The sequence below is a fragment of the Zonotrichia albicollis genome, chromosome 15, assembly GCF_047830755.1.
Source record: "Zonotrichia albicollis isolate bZonAlb1 chromosome 15, bZonAlb1.hap1, whole genome shotgun sequence".
Taxonomy (NCBI): Eukaryota; Metazoa; Chordata; class Aves; order Passeriformes; family Passerellidae; genus Zonotrichia; species Zonotrichia albicollis.
In genome coordinates this window covers 1,043,844-1,061,061 of record NC_133833.1, presented here as the reverse complement: position 1 = coordinate 1,061,061, position 17,218 = coordinate 1,043,844, and the positions used below count along the sequence as shown (strand labels likewise).

At 52.1% G+C, this 17,218-nt stretch overlaps 2 protein-coding genes across 3 annotated transcripts; one reads left to right on the top strand and one right to left on the bottom strand.

Moving 5' to 3' along the window:
* Window positions 1-261: 261 nt before the first annotated feature.
* On the top strand, window positions 262-7,176 carry RNF14 (ring finger protein 14). 2 transcript variants are annotated; one of them, XM_074552358.1, is made up of 9 exons: window positions 262-477; window positions 1,598-1,779; window positions 2,273-2,421; window positions 2,708-3,235; window positions 4,000-4,228; window positions 4,860-5,032; window positions 5,550-5,680; window positions 6,244-6,323; window positions 7,010-7,176. In XM_074552358.1, the coding sequence occupies exons 2-8, from the start codon at window positions 1,626-1,628 to the stop codon at window positions 6,302-6,304; spliced, it is 1,425 nt and encodes a 474-aa protein (XP_074408459.1). In that variant the 5' UTR covers window positions 262-477; window positions 1,598-1,625; the 3' UTR covers window positions 6,305-6,323; window positions 7,010-7,176. The 2 variants fall into 2 exon arrangements, with proteins under 2 accessions (XP_074408459.1, XP_074408458.1); XM_074552357.1 differs by lacking the exon at window positions 7,010-7,176 and having other exon boundaries at window positions 263-477; window positions 6,244-6,865.
* Window positions 7,177-7,968: 792 nt separating this feature from the next.
* GNPDA1 (glucosamine-6-phosphate deaminase 1) lies at window positions 7,969-13,832 on the bottom strand. Its single transcript, XM_026796950.2, has 6 exons — window positions 12,406-13,832; window positions 12,231-12,332; window positions 10,821-11,003; window positions 10,107-10,291; window positions 9,395-9,569; window positions 7,969-9,125 (listed from the first exon to the last, which is right to left on the bottom strand). The coding sequence occupies exons 1-6, from the start codon at window positions 12,527-12,529 to the stop codon at window positions 9,028-9,030; spliced, it is 867 nt and encodes a 288-aa protein (XP_026652751.1). The 5' UTR covers window positions 12,530-13,832; the 3' UTR covers window positions 7,969-9,027.
* Between the last annotated feature and the right edge of the window lie 3,386 nt (window positions 13,833-17,218).

The following is a 17,218-nucleotide window of genomic DNA, read 5'->3' as shown; positions in this document are numbered from 1 at the left end:
TCCGGGGCTGTGCGGCTTCCCACGGGGTGTGGATGGGTGCGGTGGGTGTGAGTTTAAGCTCCCTGCAATGAATCACAGCCATGGAATGCCCCGCGATAGAAGGGAGCCATAGGGCTCAGTGAGTCCCGCTCCTGCCCCTGCTCAGCGCTCCCACCGTGCCCGTTCCGGGCGAGCCCGCCCAGTGCCCGAGCCCCGCTGCTGCAGGCGCCGCTCTCTGCTCCACGGGGCCGGGGAGGGGCGGCAGGCGGGGCCCGGAGCGGCACCGAGCACCCCGGGCTGGGCCGGCCGGGCCCTCCCGGCCGCCGGGGGAGCTGCGGGGCCGGGCCGGCGCCTCCTCCGCCCGCCGGCGCTTCCCGTCCCTTCCCTTCCCTTCCCTTCCCGTCCCTCCCCGCCGCCGCTCCGCGAGGGGCAGGGCCGGGCTCCCCTCGCTGTCCCCGGCCCGCGCGGCCCGGCCGCGGCTGCCCCGGTGAGGAGCAGGTGAGGAGCGGGTGTGGCTGGGCCGGGCAGGGCCGGGCAGGGCTGTCCCCTCGGGGCCGGGCCGGGCTGTTCCCCCGGGGCCGGGCCGGGCCAGGTCCGGCTGTTCTCCCGAGGCTGGTCAGGGTCGGGCTGTTCCCCGGGACCGGGCCGGACTGGGCAGGGCTGTCCCCGGGACCGAGTCGGGCTGTTCCCCCGGGGCTGGGCCGGGCCGGGCCAGGCCGAGCTGTCCCCCCGGGCCGGGCCGGAGCGCAGCGGTTGCAGCGGCCGGAGCCGCCATAGGCACGGAGAGCTGGGCCTGGAGCGCGGCGTCGGGCCCGGAGCTCGGTCCCTGCTCCGGCGGCTGGAAATGAGCCCCGAGCCCTGGGCGGGCTGTCGGGCCCGGGGCACCGGGCGGACTCTCACCCCGAGCCCGGGCTGACGGCGGTGCTGGGGTCTGTCCGCAGCAGCGCCAGGCGGGGCGTTCCCTCAGCAGCGCCCTGCCCCTGCCTGGAGCCGGGAGCAGCGGCCGGCCCCGGGGGAATGCTCGGGGAGCGGCTCCGCGGCCCGGCCTCCGCGCTGCTCTGACTGCAAAGGTAACTCAGCAAACCGGCTTTATTTATAGAAAGCCTCAAAATGGCTTGATTTCCCCAATTGTGGAGCTGAGATGCTCCACGAGTGCATCTACAAGATGCCTGTGCGAGATTTGAACCTTTTTTTGATGTTTTCAATCATAAATGGGACTGTTTCCCTGTTTGCCTTTGGGCACTGGACAAGAGCTACTGTTACTAATTCATTTCTCTTGTGTTTTTGGGGGGGTTTGTTTTCTTCCAAACATCAGTGAAATGTCCCTGTGTCACCTGTTCCATGTCCATATTTCATTATTTCCCCCCTTACAGCTGTTTTTACCTAATAACACAGTTTGCTTTCTGACTTTTAAATATTCTGTTGGGGATTTTAAAAAGATTTTATAAAGCTACCGATATTTTTTTCAACCTGTAAAATACTGTAATTATATTGCACATTGGTTTAGATTGTTTTTTTCTAAAGTTTAGCTGCGTTTTTCTAAAGCTTACTATGCTATAAAATAGCTGCCTCAGATTGATAATTTGAATTGGATGTATTAACTTGGTTGATGTTGCAGAGTGGTGGCAACTCTACAGAAAAGTTAAATGTCTTCAGAGGACAAGGAGGCTCAGGAGGATGAGCTGCTGGCTCTGGCCAGCATCTACGATGAGGATGAGTTTAAGAGAGCAGAGTCTGCCCAAGGAGGAGAAACAAGAATTTGTCTGGAGTTGCCTCAAGACTTCAAAATTTTTGTGAGGGGTGAGTTGAGATGTTTTGTGTTATCCCAAGGGAGGCTTTACCGAGCTCAGGTGGTTGCTGGGGACCTGAGGGAGCAGTGATGGGACAAAGCTGTGCCTCACCCTCTGCTGTGCTTGTTGGGGATTGTGTTTGAGCAGTTTAATCCTCATACACAGAACTTCCTCAGTAAACTCTAAAATCACAGATGAGTAATAGCACTTCTTCAGAATAATTAAGTTTATTGGGTTTTTATTACACTGAGGATTTGTTCCCAGGCTCTTGGTTTGTGCAGAATCTGACATTTCACAGTGCTGCTGTTTAACTGCTTTAATCACAGACCTTCAACCCTTGACATTTTCCTGTACTGAGAGTTTTGTTATTTAGGGTGGAACAAATAGTTTTAACCCCAGAAATCCATCAAATTAACAGACATTGGGTGCTGTCAGAAACAGCAACAGTTGGTTCATTTTCATTTTTCTGTTATTTCTCCTGTGCCTCGGTGGCCCTGGCTCAGGCAGTTCCACAGAGAATCTCCAGGGCAGTGGCTTCGAGTACTCCGTGAGCTTCCTGCCTCTCGTGCTGAATTTCGAGCTCCCACCTGACTACCCATCGACCTCCCCGCCCGTGTTCACCCTCAGTGGGAAATGGCTCTCCCACAGCCAGGTTTGCAGGGGTTTTTTTTACATTTTGACCGCTAAGTTAATAATTAACAGCTAAGCAAAGTAAAAAAACAATGACGTTGTTCCTGTTGGCTCTTCTCTTGTCTCTTGCGTGTTTTTATTTGATTACTATTCTGAGGAGGGAAAACTTGCATCTGTGAGAACTACTTTGTTCAGCATAAAAACTGCTGAGTCTGAAGTCAAAGTTTGCACTAAGGACTGTGTGAGGGGAGGAGCACAGTGAGGAGTTACAAACTTCCTGAAATCAGGAATTCTCTGTTCTCTCCCAGCTCAGCGCCCTTTGCAAGCACTTGGACAATGTGTGGGAAGAGAACCGAGGCTGCGTGGTGCTGTTTGCCTGGATGCAGTTTCTGAAGGAGGAGACACTGAATTACCTGAATATTTCTTCGCCATATGAGCTGAAGATGTGCCCTCAGGGGAAGGGGCAGGGCCGGACAGCAGCGGGGCCCCCCGAGGCTGGGAAGGACTCTGGGGGTGCCACGGGCTCTGCCACGGCCGAGGAGGAAACCGTGGATGCCAGGGCTGTGCAGGATGTGGAGTCCTTGTCCAGTCTGATCAGGGACATCTTGGACTTCGACCAGGCCCAGAGGAGGAAGTGCTTTAACAGTAAGATGTACTCGTGCAGTATCTGCTTCTGTGAGAAGCTGGGCAGTGAGTGCATGCACTTCCCCGAGTGCAGCCACGTGTACTGCAAGGCCTGCCTGAAGGACTACTTTGAGATCCAGATCAGGGATGGGCAGGTGCACTGCCTCAACTGCCCCGAGCCCAAGTGTTCTTCTGTCGCCACTCCAGGCCAGGTAATTCCCCTGCACAGGGCTGGCAGCTCAGGAACCCAAGCCGGGTTCAGGGCCTGGCCCTGCATGCTGGCCATTGGCAGTCACAGAGTCATTTGGGTCAGAAAAGACCCCCAAGGTCACCAAGTTCAGCCTTTGACCCAGTCCCACCATGTCATGAAGTGCCACATCCTTGGGCACCTCCAGGATGGGCACTCCAACCCTCCCTGGGCAGTTCCAGTGCCTGAGCCCCCTTTCCATGGGGAAACTCCTGCTGTGCCCACCCTGAGCCTGCCCTGAGCCCCCTTTCCATGGGGAAATTCCTGCTGTGCCCACCCTGAGCCTGCCCTGAGCCCCCTTTCCATGGGGAAATTCCTGCTGTGCCCACCCTGAGCCTGCCCTGGCCCAGCCTGAAGCTGTTCCCTCTCCTGTCCCTGTTCCATGGGAGCAGATCCTTGACCCCCTGTGACCTGTTGGATAATCTGAAGTGGATTCATCCCAGCTGTTGGTACTTTGTCACTGACTTGCTGTTTGTTGCTGCAGCAGGCTCAGAATTACAGATGCAAGGAGTCAGTGAATCCCAGATGGGAAGGGACCTTAAAGCCCATCCAGTGCCATGGCGGGGACACCTCCCACTGTCCCAGGGACACCTCCCACTGTCCCAGGTGCTCCCAGCCCGGCCTTGGGCACTGCCAGGGATGCAGGGGCAGCCCCAGCTGCTGTGGGCAGCTGTGCCAGGCCTGGGTGTGTGCGGGTGAGGATTTGTTGGTGCTTGGCTGTGTTGGCAGGTGAAGGAGCTGGTTGGGGAGGAGCTCTTTGCCCGCTATGACCGCCTGCTGCTGCAGTCCAGCCTGGACCTGATGGCTGACGTGGTTTACTGCCCCCGGCCCGGCTGCCAGACCCCCGTGATGCAGGAGCCCGGCTGCACCATGGGCATCTGCTCCTGCTGCAACTACGCCTTCTGCACCCTCTGCAAGATGACCTACCACGGGGTGTCCCCCTGCAAGGTCACTGCAGGTCGGTCACCTCCCCTGGGCTCCACGGTCACACCCACTCACTGCTAAACTGGGTGTTGTGGTGTGTTGCATTCATATTCCAATAACTGGGCTGGGAAAGTCCAGAGCTGGGCAAGGCAGCTCCTCACCCTGGGCTTTCTGAAGGGTGCATTCCTTTGGAGGAGGGCACTTGCTGGCAGTTAAATATTCCTTGGGTGAGACTCCTCAGCTCAGCAGCTCCCTAAACTGCTGCTTGTCAAATGCTGTAGCAGGGGAAGAATTCCTTTATATTTTCAGTATTTTGTATTGCCAGAGTTAATACTGGAATCAGGTGGAGGCTTCTCTCTCTAGCCTTAAAATTCTGTGACAAAACTTCATTAAATATGTAGTCAGAAAAAAATATTTCCATTTTCAGTTTATCTTACACTGTTCTAATTCCATCAACGGGTCTCTTTTATAATAGAACAGTGTAAAACTGCTGAGTGTTGGGGCAGAGTGGTTTTAATAGTATCATCTTATATATTTTAATAGTTTTCTTGCTTTTTAATTCATGACATTATTGTTCTTTGAGAATCTTTGTGCTGCAATTAGCTGGACTTGTAAATCTAATATCTTACAAAAGCTGTCTGGTTTGGTTTGATTTTGCCCCCCAGAGAAATTAATGGAATTGAGGAAAGAATATTTAGAAGCAGATGAGACAACTAAAAGATTTTTGGAACAACGCTATGGCAAGAGAGTGATTCAGAAAGCCCTGGAGGAGATGGAGAGTGAGAAATGGCTGGAGAAGAACTCCAAGTCTTGTCCTTGCTGTGGGACCCCCATCGAGGTGAGTGAGGAGGGAAAGGCTGGGGATCATGGAGCAGAAAACCCACAAGGAGGCAGTTCTGGGTGTGTTGGAGCCTCTAGGGAGAGAAAATCTCTAGGAAACATTAAGAGAACTTTCCATTTCTGTGTGACATGGAAAAGGAGGTGGGGTGATATTTGTGGATCCCCAGGACTGGAGTAGAAGCAGTGGCTGCTGGTCAGACTCCCACACTGAACAGATCCAGGCTGATCCTGGATCTACATGAATCCTTTTGTTCTCCTGGTGTTTCAGGCTACTTCTGCTTCACACTAGAGCCAGGAAATCAACCCAGCTTCAGAAGAACACTTATTTCTTGTATTTTTAGTATTATAACCAATTTGCAGTGCTGGGCTCCCAGCTCCCAGTGGAAGTGTCAGAGTGTGGTGGGACAGGGGGCTGTGCTCACTGACTGCTGTGCTTGTGGGGGCTGCTGGCAGAGAGGGACTGAGGCCTGCCACAGTGGGGCTCTGTTATTGCCACTTCTTGGTTTTTCCCCCAGAAACTGGATGGCTGTAACAAGATGACCTGCACAGGGTGCATGCAGTACTTCTGCTGGGTCTGCATGGGCTCCCTGTCCCGGACCAACCCCTACCAGCACTTCAACGACCCCTCCTCGCCCTGCTTCAACAGGTGGGTGCTCAGGGACCCCTCCACTGCTGGACACCCACTGCTGCTTCTCCTTGCAGCCTCTCCCATTTCCTACCTGAAACGTGTAGCTGCAGTTTGAGGCACAGTTTCTCCTCTCAGATATTGGCACTAACAGTAAAAATTAGGAGTGATTCAGCATATGGTTTTGCTTTTTAAAGAACTTTGGTTTTAAAATTCTGGAGGAGTCTTCTGAGCCTGTTCTGAGTTTTTTTGGTCAGGTCATGACCTCACCCTTTCTGTGCTGAGTTTCCCTGAGTGTTTCCCTGGCAGTGCTCAGGAGCAGCTCGAGGATTTGGGGAAGAGCTGCTCTAAGGAGCTGCAGATTTGCCTGACATTCCCCTGGGAAGAGCCAAGGGACAGAGGTGCTGCTGTGGGACAGGTGACAATGGCAGCCTGTCTTGCCCCTTCCACAGGGCATGGATGGTGGTTTGTGATACTGGAAAAACCAAGGGAACTTGCTGTACTGTTGTTGCATTTAGGGTGGTACTTTTTTAACATATTTGACTTTTTTTATGCACTGGTGTCACTGATTTTCTGTCTTGCAGATTGTTTCAAGACGTGCACATTGACAATGGGGAGTTCTGGGAAGGAGATGGTGATCATTAGCTTCCTCCAGCACCACAAGGTGAACAAACCAGAGACAGATGCTTTTTGTGTGTCCTTTGTTTGCTTTTCACTTCCATTGTGTGACAGAAGAGTGGTAACTGCACTGCAGGACACACCTCAGAACCTATTGCCAAAACCAAAGGAGACCTTGTCCCCATCCTGGGATCAGGATCATCATGGAATGCCCAAACAAACATGTCCACTATTGAAGTCAGAAATTGGAAGACCATTGGAAAAATATATACCAAGAAGTGACCCTTTTTTAAAAGCCAACAGACAAAACTGAAGCCTCAAATGCTGGAAGTATTTTGGGGGTTTCTTCTAGGGAGACTGACCCTTGGATCTTGAATATTGTGGGGTTTGGGGTGGTTTGCTGGAGCTGTAGTGCTCTCTCTGGGGCTGCTTGGACTGGGGCAGTTTTCTGATACAATACAGAAACTTGCTCCTGTATTCAGCAACAAAGTTGTTGCTTTTATGAATTTCCTGATGTGCTTCTCTGAAAAGCAGCTCCTGGCTGTGTCACTGGTACTTTGTAATGACATTAAAGCTGATTATACCCAACCCTTCTCGTTGGCTGCTGTGCCTGAGCCTTTGCACCCCTGAGAGCAGAGAATGACCAGCAGCCATTTCCAGGGGTTTCTGTGAGGTTGGTGGCTCCCTGTGTTGCTGCTGGATCCCTCACGGTGCCTGTCCTTGTTTTGGCAGGGATGAGTGCCAAGGCAGTGAGCTGAGGATGTGCCCAGTGAGAGGGTGAAAAGAATCAGGAAGAGATGAACTTGAATTCTTCAAGATACTGACAATTACCTTGTGTTCTCAGTTGATGAAGTAATTTATTTTTCATTTACTCTTCATATGAGAAATTTGATGGTTGATATTTTTGCTTCTGGACTAGATTCTTTATTTCCACTGGTTTTGCACTTCAAATTATTGCAGCACCAAATTGTTTCCCCTAAAATCTCAGCAAGTGGTTTTGAGAGTATGAAGGTGATTACTGGAGGCAAACACTGATTTTTTTTACAAGGTTTTCCACTTGCAGAACAGTCTAAAAGTTTATTTGGAAACTAAAGCTGCATGTACTGTTTTCAAGAGCAGCAGGGCCTGGATGGAAAGCTCTGGAGCTGAGACTCCTTAGGAACTGTGTGTGATCACAGCTCACTCAGTTCTGACTGAATTAATGAATTTATCCTGGGATGTGTGGCCAAAATTAGTGGTGCTGCAGTTCCCCGTGCAGAGGAGGAGTCTGCACTCTTGGAACTGGCACAGGGATTAAAAGGCTGGAAGGAAGAGCAAATCTCACCTCAGCTGAATCTCTAGGTCAGTGTGTAGGAAAAGCCTATGGTGTGTATGGTTTGTTTTCCTGCACCTTTCACATGCACTAAATTCACTTTAAGATGGTAAACACAGTGTCCCTCTTTGTCTTCCTTGTGGCATGGATTTGGCAGCACAGGTGTGCCCAGGTGCTCCTGGGGGTGGGCCAGCCCAGAGCTCCCAGCTGGAGCTGGCAGGGATGTGTGCTGCTCATGGCATTTAGTGCCCTCCCACCCTGAGGGCTGCTTCTCCCTCTGAGGAAACACTGGGCAAGGAAGGTGGGAGCACCAAACTGCCTCCAGGACAGCTTTGCTACCCTCAGCACACTGAGACCGAGCACCAGACACACTCAAATGTCACCATTTAAAAAATTAAAGACATTTAGTGGAGAAAGTTACATTACAGATCAACTTACAAAACTTTGTATAAAGAAAATAAATGTTGCCCAGTTTTCTTGCCCCTCGTGTGAGAGGACTGGACAGAAATCCCAGGAGTCACATTTCAGAATCGGTGGGGTCTTGGCTGTTGTCCACCTGTGTGGGGTGTCTGTAATGAAACAGAGGCTGAAGCCAGTGGGAACAGAGTCTTTCCTTTGGGGCTGGTTTGGGTTCTCCTTAGAGAAACTGAAAATTCTGGAGAGAGCAGCAGGCATAGCAAATCATCCCTGGGCCTGACACAGTGGGGGATGCTGCTGGAGCCTCTTCTGCTGAGGGGTCTCAAGTCCAACATGTGGCTCAGAGCAGGGCTCAGCCAGGGCTTTATCCAGGCAGGTCTTGGCAGCCTCCCAAGGAGGGAGCCATGGGGATGCTGTCCCACTGCTTGGCAGCTCCCACAGTGAGTGGGGTTTTATCCTCTCCAGCGTGAGCATCATGTCTCCACTCCCACCCCACTGTCCCTTCTCTTCTTCCCCCTGGCTCCATCTTCTTGCTGCCCTCTCCTGGCTCTGGCTGCTGCTCTGAGCTTTCCCTTCTCCAGCTGGACAATCCTCTTTTCCAGGATTCTAATGCAAGTGTTTCATGGAGGAGGAAGGAATAACAGAGATACTTGTCCTAATTGCAAGGAATACGCCCCAAAGTTATCACCCACTTGTTTCTGAAACATTGTACTTTCATTTATCCTCACATTTCAGTTCTGCAGCCTTCAGTCTGTGATTACAGCCAGTTCACAGATCAAACAATTCATCCTTCATTTCCTTCAGAGAATGAGTTGGTGGCAGAAGTTTGTGGAACACAGAACACTGGCTCCCATCCTCCTTTGGTTAATTAAGGCAGGTGTTTGGCATCTGTCTCTTTAATGGAGAGAAGGAACCACATGATCATTCTGCTAATTTAAGAACAAATATGAGATCAGTTTCTGCAGCAATTCCCTTTTGTCCCAGCTGTTTTCAGCAGCTGGTTCAGCACTGCCCTAGCACATTAATCACTGTATGGCTTCTTGGACTGGCTCCTCTCTGCTCCCATCTCCTTCATGCTGTACAAGGGCTCCACGAGCTTGTTGTGAACCATCATTAAACCTAATGGAGAGAGTCAAAAGGCAATTTAAATAGACATAATAAAGGAAAGTTCTCCTTCATTGGGTGCTAATGGAATTAGACATTACTGTTGTCCTTGTGCCTTTGCTCCCACACCAAGCATTAAGCATTTACCTTCACAGGTACTCCTGTGATATATGTAAGGAATATACTCCTTTGGGAGTTACTTATACAGCAATACCTCTGCAAAGCATGGCTTGTGGCTCCTAAAAGTGTAACAGAGCAGCTGGCTGGCCTGGTCAAACATTCACCTTTGAAGTACTTCACTGTTTTGACTTTGAGCTCCAGCGTGGCATCCTCGTCGCACACGAACACGGTGTTGGGGTGCTGCTGGAAGGCCGACACCGTCCACATGTGGTTGACACCGTCCTCGATGGCTTTGTACAGAGCAAAGGCTTTGTGGGCTCCCGTGATCAGGATCATCACCTGCAGCCCCAGACAGAGAGGGGCAGTGAGGGAGAGCCCACCCATAGCCTGCCAAGCTGGGAGTGGGGACACCCCTGCCACCCTGCCCACAGCCACTTCTCTGTGCTGCTGGTGCTGCTCTGGCTGCTTCAGCTCTCACTGAAATCACAGCCTGCTGGGTCACTGCAGTGATCCTTTGGGCACCTGGACACTGAGATTTCACAAGTGTAGGTCAAGAATAGACTCCAGTAAAAGTGGTCCCACACAGTTTCATGACCTGCTGGTGTGACATCAAGTCTCCAGTTACTCTCCAGGTGAGACTCCTAACCAAAGACACCCTCCCAAACCTTCCTGGGCTGCTGCAGGGTTACACAAACACAAGTGCCAGCAGAGAAGGAGCAAGAGCCTCTCCATGGCGTTGCAGGGTGCCAGAGGACAGGAGCATCAGGCATTCTGTGACAGGAATACCCTACACCAGAGGACACGTGGCTGCTCCATAACAGGATCACCTTTGGCTGCTCCAGAGGAACTGCAGGAAGCCACTTCTTATTTCCTCACCTCTCTGGCATCCATGACAGTGCCTACTCCAACTGTCAGAGCCATGGTGGGCACTTTGGAGAGGTCACCATCAAAGAACCTGGCATTGGCCAGGATGGTGTCCATGGCCAAGGTCTTCACGCGTGTCCTGGACACCAGACTGGATCCCGGCTCGTTGAAGGCGATGTGACCGTCGGGGCCGATGCCTGGACAGGGACAGTGACAGCACAGGGTCAGCTGTGGCAGCAGAGCCAGCAGCTCTCCCAGACAGTGCTCCTGGGAGCACAGAGCTGAGAAAAAACCCTGCAGTTCCTGTGCTCCAGCTCAGATTTGTGTCTGCTAGGAACAGCCAGGCAATGCCCTGATTGCGCTGGGACAATGACAAAGGAGGTGGCAGAACCTTCTGGCAAACTGATGGGAAGAGCTTGTGTGGGAAAAGCCACTCCCAGCAGTTTCCTGTTGCCACTGACAATTGATAAATACCTCACATTTGTACAGTTCTAGCCCTTCCCACACTTCCTGAACAATTCACTGACTGCACTAAAGACCCAAAGCTGGCAGTGGTGGGTGGGGAGACAAGGCTGCCAGGACACTGCAGTGCCCAGGGCCATGGGCTGTGGGGTGGATTTCACTGCAAATGCACTGAAAGTGAACAATGCTGGCAATAATGAGAGCTGGGGAGGACAGGCACAGGTTTGGGATAGGGTTTAGAGGCTGCTGTTCTCGGGTTCTCACCTCCAACAAAGAGTTCGATGCCTCCAGCTGCTTTGATTTTCTCCTCAAATGCATCACACTCTGCCTGGAGATCAGGGGCATTTCCATCCAAGATGTGGACATTTTCTGGTGAGATGTCAATGTGCTTGAAGAAGTTATTCCACATGAAGGAATGGTAACTTTCTGGGTGATCCCTCGGGAGGCCTGGTAACAGAACACACAGGACTGAGGCCAACTGGAACAGTATCACCCATAACAAATCACTTCCACAGCCTGCAGTGGCTTGGTGACAGAGCGCTGCTCCCTCTGTCCTTTGTCACACCTTCAGCTTTCAGAGTTGTTTCTATTTCCCTAAATACCAGAATTAAAATCAGCTCCTGTAAGACACATGCCCATATTAATAAACAACAGATGTGAAAAAAGCAGATGTGTGCTGTGCCTCATCTGTCAGTACCTTTCCAGCCCTTTTCCCATTTCATATTTGTAGGAATTATTTTAAAACTGTGCAGAAGCATGGAAAATAATAATTATTATATCATTATTGCATGTTTATCCTCCTTGAATGCTGTAAACCCACACTGGACTGCTTATTCCCTAATGCTGCTTGATTGGGATTATTCACAGAAAAAAAACCCTCTTGACCAGGATAAAATTATCATTGGCAAATATTTAGCTTGTATGTTTTTCACCTTTGGATCTGTTTCTTCTGAGGAGACTGTTTCACCATGACTTCAGCAATGGCAGTCCTTTGCTGGCTCAGCAGGAGATACCTGAGGGCCCTCAGGGGCCACACCGGTCTTTGTAAGGGACCTTTATGACCCCCGAGCAAAGGTGGAAGGTAAAGCTGCATGCTGAGCCTGCAGTGATAAGCTGTTCTTGCCCGCTCAGTGCCTGAGGGCAGCTAACACACAGCAGTGTCTGTAATAGTGTGTGCAATACTGGGCAACACCAGCAACCAGTTTGTCCACATGTTTCCAAACCTATTGAAAAGTTTCAAATTTCTTCCAGAGGTTTTCAAATTGTCCCCCTTTGCTAATTCCCTGAAGGTGTCTAAGGAAAGACTGGATGTGGCACTCAGAGCCATGGTTCAGCTGACACACCGTGGTGTGGCGTCACAGGCTGGACCCGATACCTCAGAGCTCTTTTCCATCCTAGCTGGTGCTGTAACTCTGTGAATGCTGATGCTGTAACTGTGAAGTGTTAATTCTGTAACTCTGTGAATGCTGATGCTGTAACTGTGAATGTTGATGCTGTAACTCTGTGAATGCTGATGCTGTAACTCCGTGAATGTTGGTGCTGTAACTCTGTGAATGTTGTCCCCCTTACCTGCACAGGTGGATTTCGGGCACCGCCAGGCTCTGCCGGGTAAGGGCCCAGCAGCTCCCTACGGGCAGGGACAAAGGCGCCAGGACAGGTGGCTGCGGCACTCACCCACGTACTCGTCCATGTTGAAGGTCTTCACGTACTTGAAGGAGAGGTCCCCGTTGCGGTAATACTCCACCAGCTTGCTGTAGCAGCCCAGGGGCGTGCTGCCTGCGGGGAGCGGCCGCCTCAGCCGGGGCAGGGCCCGCGCTGGGCCCCGGCCCGGCCGCCCCCCGGCACCCACCTGTGGGCAGCCCCAGCGTGAAGAAGCGCCCGGGGCCGGGCCCGAACTGCACGATGCGGTTGCGGATGTACTTGGCCGCCCACTCGCTGGCCTGCGAGTAATTCTCCAGGATGATGAGCTTCATGGTGAGGCCGCCCGGGACCGCCGCTGCCTCCGCCGGGGATCGCCGCCGCCTCCCGGATCACCGCCGCCGCCTGTGCGGATCAGCCGTGCCCGCAGCCGCCGCTTCCTCCCGGCTCGCCCTGCCCGGGATCACTTCCGCGGAGGGCGGGGAGCGCCGGGCCCGGCCCCCGGGAGGAACCGGGCAGGCCCGGAGCGGCGCGGCCGAACGGGGCGCACCGGGCGCTGCTCGGTGAGTGTCACCGCCCTGCCTGCCGTCCAGGCAAAGCTGTGGGAGGCAATGTTTCCTCCAGATACGTTAAAAAGACCCTAAATATCTTGGTGTGGTTCTGCTGGAGTGTCACCATCACAGCAGGGATCCGCCCGGCTCTGTCCTCCAGCTTTTCAGCCCTAGAGCGAAGCTCCCAGCCTTGTCCCACCAAAACGAGCTGTTCTCACACTTGAACTGTTCTGTAGGGACTCACTTTGGGGCAGGTTGGGGTCGTTCTGGGAGATGGAGAGACCATGATCTGTCTGTCCTTGCTCCTGGCACAGAGGTATCCCCAAAACACCTTCCTGTTGTTGCTCCAGAGTTCAAGCTCTCATGAAAATGCACCTGACCTCTCCTTGCACAGGCTTGGTTCATTGTTGGGATACAAAGCTCTTACTTCAAAGTCAGACCGACATTCAATTTCATCAGAAAGGAGAACGAGCTACAAATTGCTTTGCTGGGATCCAGCCCATGCAGTTATTTTTCATTTCAATAATTTAAATGCCCTGGCTAGAAGCAGTGCTCCCGGTATTGTCTCATCCTGGAGAGCCCTTGGGTTGCCCGTGGTGATGAAGGGTGTGGCGGGCTGTGGCACGCACGGGAAGAGTTTTAGGCCACAGAGCCCAAATAAATTCCATGGGGAGGTGTTTCCATAGCAGTGCGAGCCCACGGGCAGATCTCTCGGTGGCCGTGTTGGGTGAGGAGCTGGCAGCAGCGGCATTCCCGGCTCTCCCGCAGGGCAGGGCAGCCTGGGCTCTGGCTCGGAGGGACACAGCTCTTCATTTGCGCCATCGGGGCCATTTCGGTGCGGCAGAGCCATGGGTTCTGGCAGCAATCACGGCAGCGGAGGGTTCAGAGGCACAGGACCTAGCTGCTGGGGACTGTGAGGGGACGAGGACCCGGCTGAGGTCTGGACCCTTCCCATGCTGGAGCTGCTTCAGTCCTTATCCAGGATGTGCCGGCACCAAGGTGAGCGCACAGCTCCCTGCACACCTGGGAGCTCCCACATCACCCCTGCCGTGGCACAACTGCGGATTCTGGTGTGCAAAGCCAAAGCTGCTGCAGGGAGAGAGCCCCGGCACCGCCGCTCCCCACAGAGCCCTCAGCGGCTGCTCGGTTACCCTGGAAACGCGGCCCGCGCTCGCAAATTTCGGAAAAGCAAATTCTGGAGGCACAGCCCGCACAGGAATTGATGGCAGGGACACCACGGCGGTGGGCTCTAGGGCACAGCCGGGGTGACCTGCGGGTTGTGGGCTTTGTCTGCCCTCAGAGCGGCTCGGACAGCATCACCTCATCCCCTGCTCCACCTCACCTGCCCTGGCTCTCCTGGGACGAGTGGAGCGCTGCTGCCTTTGGTGCCGGCCTTGCAGCCCCCCCAGCTGCTCACACAGCGCCCTTGTGAGCATGGGGTCCGTGAAATCCGAGTGTTGGAGGGCTCTGACTGCTCAGGTGTGGCTTTCACCTCCCCCGCCAGTGGCTTGGGCAGCTGCAGTGCACAAAGATGCTGGAGGAGCCGACAGCTCCCCGTAAAAGCCAAACATGTTTTGGTGAAAGCAAAAGCTCAGCGGAGCCGGGCAGGTGCCCCCGCGCTGCCCACACCCAGCACATCCTGAGGATCCTCAGCTCCATCCACCCCGAGCTGCTCCGGGCTGGGCTGTGCGTGTGACTCGCAGGCTGGGTATTTTTAGGTATGATAATTTCTGCCCGTTATTGTTCCTGCATTTACAGCGAGCTGTTCCCATGCTGAAGAACTTCCTGGTGTCTGAACAGGCTGATTTTCCTTCCTTGCAAAAGCAGCAGATGGAAGGAAACAAACACTTCTCTTCAGTAGAAGCTGAAGTTTAATGGGGAGCTGTTAGAAACCCAGCATTTTCTTTTGCCCCACCTTGAAGGGATCAGAGTCAGCAGTGCTCAGAGACCCGGGCTTTTGCTACTGGGAACTGCTTGGGAGCACTGGGATTCTTTTCCTGAAACAGCAACAATTAAAAAATTATCACCATGAAGAATCCTCTCTCCAAATTCTGTAATTAAAGAGTCTTTTTAATATCCACCATCAGTCACCTCTTTCCTGCTCCAGCATGTTCCATTTACCTTCTGACCCCAATTTATAAGAAGAGGAGAAATAATAGATCTGGAGGGGAGCTGCTCTTTCCTGCAAGCCCTACTCGCATCTTAGCTCTCCCAACAGCACCCAAATCCTAATTAGGATATTTTTGGGGTCACAACAAGCCTGTGGGTAGGGCAATGCACGAACAGGCAGCTCTGGAGAGCACCCATGCCAGTGCCTTTCCATTTTGCAGGTGATGTTGCCATGACAAAGCTCTCAGGACGTCACTCCTCACCAGGTTCAAAACTGCCAGCCTGAGCAGTAAGGGATTTAACCTGGATAGCAAGGTTAAATTAACTGTTGGTTAATTGTGATTTCTCCAGTGGGATGAAGAAACAACAGAGCAACAAAGGGCATTGGTGAAATCAGTGAGTGGGGCCCTGAAGTCAGGCTGGGCTGAGCTGGCTGTGCTGTGTGGAGGCAATTTGGAGCTCGGCTCTGTTTGCCCCGTGCACCATCCTGCGCAACTCACTGCATCCTCCCTATCTGCCCCTCAGTTCTGCTGCTGGGTTTCAGAGGAAGAGAGCTCCCATTGGGAAATTCTTCCAATTCAATGGCACTGTTGTTTCCATTCCTCCTCCTCACAATACTCGTGGCTTATGGGGCCATAGTTTTCCACACCGGTGAACAAGGCACTGCTCCCACCCGGCTGTGGGATGTGTGGCCGTGCTCACTGGGGCTCTCCTCGTTCCAGCAGACCCCGTGTGACCCAGTGGCTTTTGTTGTTGTGACAAACACCAAAATTGCAGCTGCCTGCTGTCCAGAACCCTGTGGGGAGCCCACACCTGCAGGACCTGCTGCTTCCAAGGCAGTGGGGCAGCTGCCCTGGGCAGGGGCTGTCACAGAGCCACCGAATGGTTTGGGTGGGAAGGGACCTTCAGATTGTCCAGTTTCACCCCTGCCATGAGCATTCCACCATCCCAGGGGGCTCCAAGCCCGATCCAACCTGGCCTTAGACACTTCCAGGGATGGGCCAGCCACAGTTTGGCTTTTTTGGGGCAAAAACGTCAAAGATGATTCAAATACAAGATGATCCCAAGCACAAAAGTCTTTGTGGCCAAGTGATATTTTGAGGAGGAGTATCTGTTAGACAGCATTTATTAATCCTTAACAAATCTCTCCAGCTTAATTATATAATTCTAATTCAGGATGTTATTCCACAGTGGGAAATGACATCTATGGATATTCAAACCCTGTGATTCTAACTCTTGCACATAGAGCGTCTCTGCCTCCAGGGACACAGGAGTACTTTCGAATTGATGACAAAATGTTTCTGTCATATGAACATTTTGATTTTTTTTAAATTGGGTAATTTAGCACTAAAAGGTTAGAAGAAAGATCTAGCTTTAATGTCCTGCTCAGTTCTTACTAGTTTAGCTTACACGCCCTGCTTTTGAGGTTTATTATTTAGCTTTTAGTGTTCAATATTTATTACAAAGTGCAGATTAAAAGTGTTCCCTTTATTGCTTAGTTGTACACAATAATTAAAGGAACACATGTAGAGCTCCAAGATTTCAGAGGACTCACTCCACTACTTGTCATACTTTCAATTGCTTTCAAATACTTTCACAGCACATCCCGTACGGAAGTCACTAAAATCAATGACTTCAAGCTTCAAGTGTCTCTTGGGAGAAAAGACATTTTGTACTGGGGAAAAAGACAAAAAACACAGAGGCATGAAGTGATTTGCCTCAAACCACTTGGGAAATGAAAGCAGAACCAGTCATGTGCTGTAACCACAGCATCATCTTTCTACTGAGCTTCCCCACCTTAGAAAATAAAAATAAATACAGGGAGAGAAGCTGGAAGGAATTGCCCTTACCCCTCTGGAGTCAGTCATGCTCAGACTAGATGGACTAATTACCCTGTGATTTGCCTCCACTGGCCCCAAAATGGCTTTGACACAAATGGTTTCACCATTTCTCCAGGATACGTTCCAGCATCTTCTCTGAGGACATGCACAGGTTGCATCTTATTTTAATCTCTGTGTTGTCCAAGTCAATCACTATGCAGCTAATTACACTGCTGCTACAGCCTTACTTAGGGATGTAATCCCACCTCAGCAGCGAGTAAATCTGTGCATGTCATCAGGACAGCTCCTCACTGCAGGGAAATTCTCAGTGCAAATCGAGAGTCTTGCGGAAAGGTGAAACCAGAGTCTGTCAGTGCCTGCAGCTCTTGTTCCAGCTCCCTCAAAGGCATCTGTGTTGCAAGAACCCTGCCTCGTCCTTGCGTCTCCAGCATTTCTCAGGAGTCACTCTTTGAGGTTATTCATCGCTAAAATCCTTCACGGTTCCTGCCTCTCCTCCGGCATGAGAACTGGGATGTTCATTCAT

Excerpts from the sequence above, each read along its gene's own strand:
- GNPDA1 (XM_026796950.2), bottom strand. The coding sequence starts at position 12,529 with ATGAAGCTCATCATCCTGGAGAATTACTCGCAGGCCAGCGAGTGGGCG. Across the intron at positions 11,004-12,230 it reads CAACATGGACGAGTACGTGG|GCCTCCCGAGGGATCACCCA; the intron begins GTGAGTGCCGCA and ends TTCTGTTACCAG. Across the intron at positions 9,126-9,394 it reads AACAGTGAAGTACTTCAAAG|GTTTAATGATGGTTCACAAC; the intron begins GTGAATGTTTGA and ends TCTCTCCATTAG.
- RNF14 (XM_074552358.1), top strand. The coding sequence starts at position 1,626 with ATGTCTTCAGAGGACAAGGAGGCTCAGGAGGATGAGCTGCTGGCTCTG. Across the intron at positions 3,236-3,999 it reads CTGTCGCCACTCCAGGCCAG|GTGAAGGAGCTGGTTGGGGA; the intron begins GTAATTCCCCTG and ends CTGTGTTGGCAG. Across the intron at positions 5,033-5,549 it reads GCTGTGGGACCCCCATCGAG|AAACTGGATGGCTGTAACAA; the intron begins GTGAGTGAGGAG and ends TTTTTCCCCCAG.